At 57.6% G+C, this 6,393-nt stretch overlaps 1 protein-coding gene across 2 annotated transcripts in view; it reads left to right on the forward strand.

The window, feature by feature from the left end:
* Window positions 1-6: 6 nt before the first annotated feature.
* Window positions 7-6,393, forward strand: part of CNN2 (calponin 2) — a 14,031-nt gene continuing 7,644 nt past the window's right edge. Inside the window, exons 1-4 of one of the 2 annotated variants that reach the window (XM_011971214.1) lie at window positions 7-15; window positions 3,784-3,905; window positions 5,252-5,318; window positions 5,419-5,556. In XM_011971214.1, the coding sequence (XP_011826604.1) occupies window positions 5,256-5,318; window positions 5,419-5,556 (201 nt within the window). In that variant the 5' untranslated portion in view covers window positions 7-15; window positions 3,784-3,905; window positions 5,252-5,255. The remainder of the gene's footprint in view (window positions 16-3,783; window positions 3,906-5,251; window positions 5,319-5,418; window positions 5,557-6,393) is intronic. The other variant, XM_011971213.1, reaches the window with a different exon arrangement.

Raw genomic sequence — 6,393 nt, forward strand, 5'->3', positions numbered from 1 at the left:
GAGGTCAAGAACCGGGTGAGTGAGGGGCGCCCCCTTGTCCCCCCCAACAGCGCGGCCGTCGCACGCTCGGACCCGTGCAGGAGCCCCCAGGCCCCCCAGCACCTCCCGGGCAGGGAGCTTGGAGACCCGGGGCGGAGGGGCCCTTGTTCTCCCTGACGTCTGGAGGGGGGATGTCTGCGGGCACCCCCGAGGCTCCCGCGAATCTAGGGGAGCAGCCAGGTCTGAGATTCTGGGGGAAGAATGACCCCATTCATCCCCCAACATCTAGGGGTAGTTGGGTCTGACGTCCTTCCCTCGCCATGGCCCCAGGACCCCCACGTGTGAAGGCCCTGGCACCCTCTCAACCTTGGAGCAGGTCCGTTCAAGGGCCCACAACGCTCTGGGGATCTGGGGGGGACCCCAGCAACCCTGTCATCTCCTGGCCACACTTCTGCTTTTGGGTGCTCTCAGCTTTGGGAGGGGAAGGGGCAGGGCCGAGTGGTTTTTGAGAAGTGTTACCCCCCACACACAGGAATTTCCTGGCCTCTCGGACACCTTGGGGGTGTGCTGCAGGGAGAAGTGGTAGCTGCTTTGCATGTTCACTTTGTCCCCATCTGACGAATTTAAACGGATGACAAAGAGGTTCTCTGAAGGTGGCCCTAAGATGTGCGGGGTTTTGTAACCTGGAAGCAAGAGCTGGCGCCTGGCAGGTCGCGGTGGCTCACGCCTGTAATCCCGGAACTTTGGGAGGCGGAGCTGGGTGGATGGCTTGAGCTCAGTCTGGGCAACACGGTGAAACCCCGTCTCTATAATTTAAAAAAAAAAAAAAAAAGGCCAGGGCTACGGGAGACACTTTTTAAGAAAGCACTTGTGGTTCTGGCTCAGAGGAGGCCAGATGCTTCGCAGGGTCACACAGCAGGGTCCTGGACAGGATTCCTAGGGAAAGTGGGGGGCGGGGGCTGTGATGCCAGATCCACAGAGAGGACTGGGACCTGACCCTCCAGGATCTTCCAGCTGGAGGGGGGTGTCGTCCCCGCCCACCCCCTCCCCCAACGCCCACTGGGCACCTGGGAAGGTGTCCTTACAGCTGGCTTCTGCAGGGGAACCTGCCTCTGCACGCTCTGAGGGCACCGGCCCTGCCAGTCCCGATAGCCACCTGCCCCGGCGGCACTCCAGGGCCCACAGACTGGAGGGAGAATTCCTGCTTCTCCGCTGTGAGCCCCTCCAAGACTTCAGACCAGCTCTTGGCCAAAAAGGGAGACTGAGGGTTGGGACAGCGAAAGCCTGAGCTAGGGGCTCACGACTCCTCCTTCAAGGGGCCATGTGCACCCTGCAGTCACAGAGCCCCCCGTGTAGTGGGGTGGGCACCCCGCACACAGCCAGCTAAGGGTACCAGTGTCCTTGGGGACCTCAGAGACGTTGTTCCAGCTGCCCAGGGCCACACAGCCAGCAAGTGGCAGGGCCAAGACCGGACCCCAGTACCTGCTGGGCCTGCGGAAGTAGGAGAGAGTACAGGAGGGTGGGGCGGCTTCCGGAGATGGGGTGGGGTGGGGGCAGGTCGATACCTGCCCTGGCGGGGGTGAGGGCAGAGGCTGGCAGAGCTGCTTCGCAGGCTCCCCGCGCAACCCTCAGTCTGTCTCTTTGGAGGGTGGGCGAGGTGTCGGCCAGCTTGCCAGGGTCACGGAAGGGTCGCATCCCAATTAGACACCAGCTTCCCCTTGGCTTCCGCTCACACCCGCTTTACACCCGCTCTCTTTCTCCCCCGCTCCCCCGTGGCTCAGTTTACGCCTGGCAGGATGGCACGGAGGCGGCTCGGATCCACCGTGTCTGCGGCCTTGCATCCCGGCTTGGGGGTCCGGACCCGCTGGGAACAGCTGGTTCAGATTTAGCCGGGGAGGCAGCGTGCATTCCTGGCAGTTTGTGGTGAACAGGAATGTGCTGGAAGGCCGGCAGCCGGGCAGCGGGGGGCGGGGGTGGGGGGAGGACGGCGGTCGCTGGGGGCGGGGCCAGGCCAGGCGCCTCTGCCAGGGACCCCTGGGCCCCTGAGCCAGCAGAGATGTGGTGCAACTGGGCAAGGCAGGGCTGAGTACCCAGCAGCTGCCTGTTCTCATTCCTCGGGATCAAGGTTGCCGGCTGGGTGGGGCTGCCCTCCAGGCATGGGAAGCCGAGCTGGATGGGCTGTGAGCTGGTTTGGGGGGGCCTCCCCACCTTTGCCTCCTCTGGGCTACGGGCTCTTTCCACACAGGTCCAGGTCAGGGGACCCTACCCGAATAATTCCAGGCAGGTCCAGGTCAGGGAACCCTACACAAAAGATTCCAGGAAGAGATGAGGAAGCAGAGGCTGAAGGGAACTGTTCGTGGGAACCTGGGGAGTTGGGTGCAGAGCAGGGAGAGGGATTTGATTTGATCCTTCCCTCGCTCCCTTCCTCCCTCCCTCCTTCCTTCCTTTCTTTTTTTTTTTTAAGACAGAGGCTCACTCTTTTCCAGACTGGAGTGAAGTACCCCGATCTCGGCTCACTGCCTCTTCTACCTCCCGGGTTCAAGCAGTTTTCCTGCCTCGGCCTCCCGAGTAGCTGGGACTGCAGGTGCACACCACCACGCCCAGCTCATTTTCGTTTTTTAGTAGGGACGGGATTTCACCATGTGGGCTAGGCTGGTCTTGAACTCCTGACCTCAGATGATCCACCCGCCTTGGCCTCCCAAAGTGCTGGGATTATAGGTGTGAGCCACCACGCCTGGCCCCAACTCTACTTTATTTTCCCTTCAGCCTTTATCTCCTGCTCCCGCTACACGACTTGCCCCTGTGCTTATGGTCCCCTATAGGCTTTGCCGTCTGCCTCAGTGCTGTCTCCGCGGTCACTACTGGCTGGATAGGGACACTCAAGGTCCCCACCGGTGCATACCCTCTGCCCAGGAGCACACAGCCCATTCCCCCATGGCGGTGTCTCAGAGCACCGAAGGCCAAGAAAACTAGAATAGCCGGGTGGAGGAAGGTGGCAGGGAGTCGGTGGCAAGGAGCCAGGTGTGTGACCAGAGGCGGTCAGCCTCCGGGGCAACTTCTTCGGGAGTTGCTAAGAAGCAGGATCCGGTCCCGGCGCGGTGGCTCACACCTGTAATCCCAGCACTTTGGGAGGCTGAGGTGGGCAGATCATGAGGTCAGGAATTCGAGACCAGCCTGGCCAACATGGTGAAATCCCGTCTCTACTAAAAATAAAAAAATTAATCAGGCATGGTGGCACGCACCTGTAGTCCCAGCTACTCAGGAGGCTAAGGCAGAAAATCGCTTGAACCCCGGGGGCGGAGCTTGCAATGAGCCGAGATCGCACTACTGCACTCCAGCCTGGGCGACAGAGTGAGACTGTCTCAAAAAAAAAAGAAAAAAGAGGTAGTGATTGCACAACATTGCAAACGTACGAAAAGCTGCTAAATGGTATACTTTCAGGTGGTTGAAGTGGTAAATGTCATGTGTGATGTCGCGGGGAGGTGAGAAGGCAGGGCGCGGGGGCAGATCCGGCCAGGTGTGTCCTACACCCAGAGTGGATTAGAGCTGATGTATATCAGTGAGTGCTGAGACGGTTGTCCGCCGGCTTGCAGGGTGGTTTATCTGTGCCCGCCTGCAGTGGCTGGGGTGCCCCTAATGATGGGAAAAGGGAGGATCTGTGTGGGTGTGGTGAGGGGGAACCTCCAGGCGCCTCTGTCTCCTGTTGCCCTGGAGTCCCCGGCCCCACCCTGTCCAGAGCTTCTGGGGGACTCCTGCCCGGGGTGCCCCCACCCCAGCTCAGTCTCGTGCCCTTTGCTCCACCAGCTCCTGTCCAAATATGACCCCCAGAAGGAGGCAGAGCTCCGCACCTGGATCGAGGGACTCACTGGCCTCTCCATCGGCCCCGACTTCCAGAAAGGCCTGAAGGACGGAACTATCTTATGCACGTGAGTACACGCAGGGACACGGGCTGTCTCACACTTAACGAATCTTGGTTTTTTTTTTTTTCCTTTTTGTGGAGAACGGGGTCTCGCTATATTACCCAGGCAGGTCTCGAACTCCTGGGCTCAAGCTATCCTCCCACCTCTGCCTCCCTGAGAGCTGGGATTACAGGCGTGAGCCACCGCGCCCGGCCGAATCTTCGTTTTTCTCACTCTTTTCTTTTTTTAATTAAGAAATTTTGGGGGGGCCGGGCGCGGCAGCTCACACCTGTAATCCCAGCACTTTGGGAGGCCGAGGCGGGTGGATCTCGAGGTCAGGAGTTCGAGACCAGCCTGCCCAGCACGGCACAACCCTGTCTCTCCTAAAAATACAAAAAAAATTAGCCGGGCGTGGTGGCATGCGCCTGTAGTCCCAGCTACTCGGGAGGCTGAGGCAGGAGAATTGCTTGAACCTGGGAGGTGGAGGTTGTCGTGAGCTGAGATCGTGCCATTGCACTCCAGCCCGGGCAACAGAGCAAGACTCCGTCTCAAGGAAAAAAAAAAAGAAAGTTAGCTGGGCGTGGTGGCTAAATAAATAAAAAAAAAAATTTTTTTTGAGATGGAGTCTCACTCTGTCGCCCAGGCTGGAATGCAATGGCACGATCTCGGCTCACTGCAACCTCTGCCTCCCAAGTTCAAGTGATTCTCCTGCCTCAGCCTCCAGAGTAGCTGGGATTACAGGCAACTGCCACCACGTCTGGCTAATTTTTTTTTGTATTTTTAGTAGAGACAGAGTTTCGCCATGTTGGCCAGGCTGGTCTTGAATTCCTGACCTCACGTGATCTGCCTGCCTTGGCCTTCCAAAGTGCTGAGATTACAGGCCTGAGCCACCAAACCCGGCCAAAGATTACTTTATAAAGTGGAAACCTGAGGCCCAGGATGGTGGCTCACGCTTGTAATCCAAGCACTTTGGGATGCTGAGGTGGATGGATCATGAGGTCAGGAGTTCGAGACCAGCCTGGACAACATAGGGAAACCCTGTCTCTACTAAAAATGCAAAAATTAGCTGGGCGTGGTGGCGGGCGCCTGTAATCCCAGCTACTTGGGAGGCTGAGGCAGGAGAATCACTTGAACCCGGGAGATGGAGGTGGCAGTGAGCCTAGATAGCGTCATTGTACTCCAGTCTAGGTGATAGAACCAGACTCAGTCTCAAAAAAAGAAAAAAAAAAAAAGGAGTGGAAACTGAGTCCCGGGGAGAGGCAGTGAGTTTGCCCTGGAAGGCGTGAGCTTGGCTGAGATCAGCATCGGGCCTTCACGATTATTCATTGTTCATGGAGGTTTCTGTTCCCCCCACCCCATATTGTGCCCTCCAGACTCATGAACAAGCTACAGCCGGGCTCCGTCCCCAAGATCAACCGCTCCATGCAGAACTGGCACCAGGTGAGGGGCTGGTGGGGCGGAGTAGGGATGGTGCTGGGGGCCCATCTAACAGGTGGGGAGACTGAGGCCCACTCACCGTCCCTCTCCTGCCTCCTCCCAGCTAGAAAACCTGTCCAACTTCATCAAGGCCATGGTCAGCTACGGCATGAACCCTGTGGACCTGTTCGAGGCCAACGACCTGTTTGAGAGTGGAAACATGACACAGGTGCAGGTGTCTCTTCTCGCCCTGGCGGGGAAGGTGAGGCCCAGAGAGGGGCAGCCACTTGCCCAGAGTCACACAGCAGGGTGGATGTAGCTGTTGCATTCATGTGTTTGCAAATTTTTGTTTGTTTTTGAAACGGAGTTTCCCTCTGTCACTCAGGGTGGAGTGCAGTGGTGTGATCTCAGCTCACTGCAACAACCTCCGCCTCCCAGGTTCAAGCGATCCTCCTGCCTCAGCCTCCCAATTAGCTGGGATTACAGGTACCTGCCACCACGCCCGGCTAATTGTCGTATTTTTAGTAGAGATGGGGTTTCACCATGCTGGCCAGGCTGGTCTTGAACTCTTGACCTGGTGATCCGCCCACCTCAGCCTCCCAAAGTGCTGGGATTATAGGCATGAGCCACCGAGCCCGGCCTCGTTTGCAAATATTTCTGAGCATCCACAAGGTGCCAGGCACTTCGGATTCCTTAGTGAACAGGAAAGACATGGTCTCTGCCTTTATGGAGTTCAGTCTGATGGGGGAGGCACGCAAAAGTGAATACAGCATTTTATTATGCATTATATGTAAGCTCTGGCCAGGCGTGGCGGCTCACACCTGTATTCCCAGGACTTTGGGAGGCCGAGGTGGGAGGATCACTTGAGCTCAGGAGTTCGAGACCATTCTGGCCAACATGGTGAAACCTCGTCTCTACTAGGAATACAAAAATTAGCTGGGTGTGGTGGCACGCGCCTGTAATACCAGCTCCTCGGGAGGTTGAGCTGAGGAGTTAGAGGTTACAGTGAGCTCTGACCGCACCACTGCCCTCCAGCCTGGGCAACAGAGCAAGACTCTCTCAAAAAATAATAATACCAAAAGTAATAAATAAGCTATAA

This window comes from Mandrillus leucophaeus, unplaced genomic scaffold (assembly GCF_000951045.1).
Source record: "Mandrillus leucophaeus isolate KB7577 unplaced genomic scaffold, Mleu.le_1.0 Scaffold990, whole genome shotgun sequence".
NCBI classification, from domain to species: Eukaryota; Metazoa; Chordata; class Mammalia; order Primates; family Cercopithecidae; genus Mandrillus; species Mandrillus leucophaeus.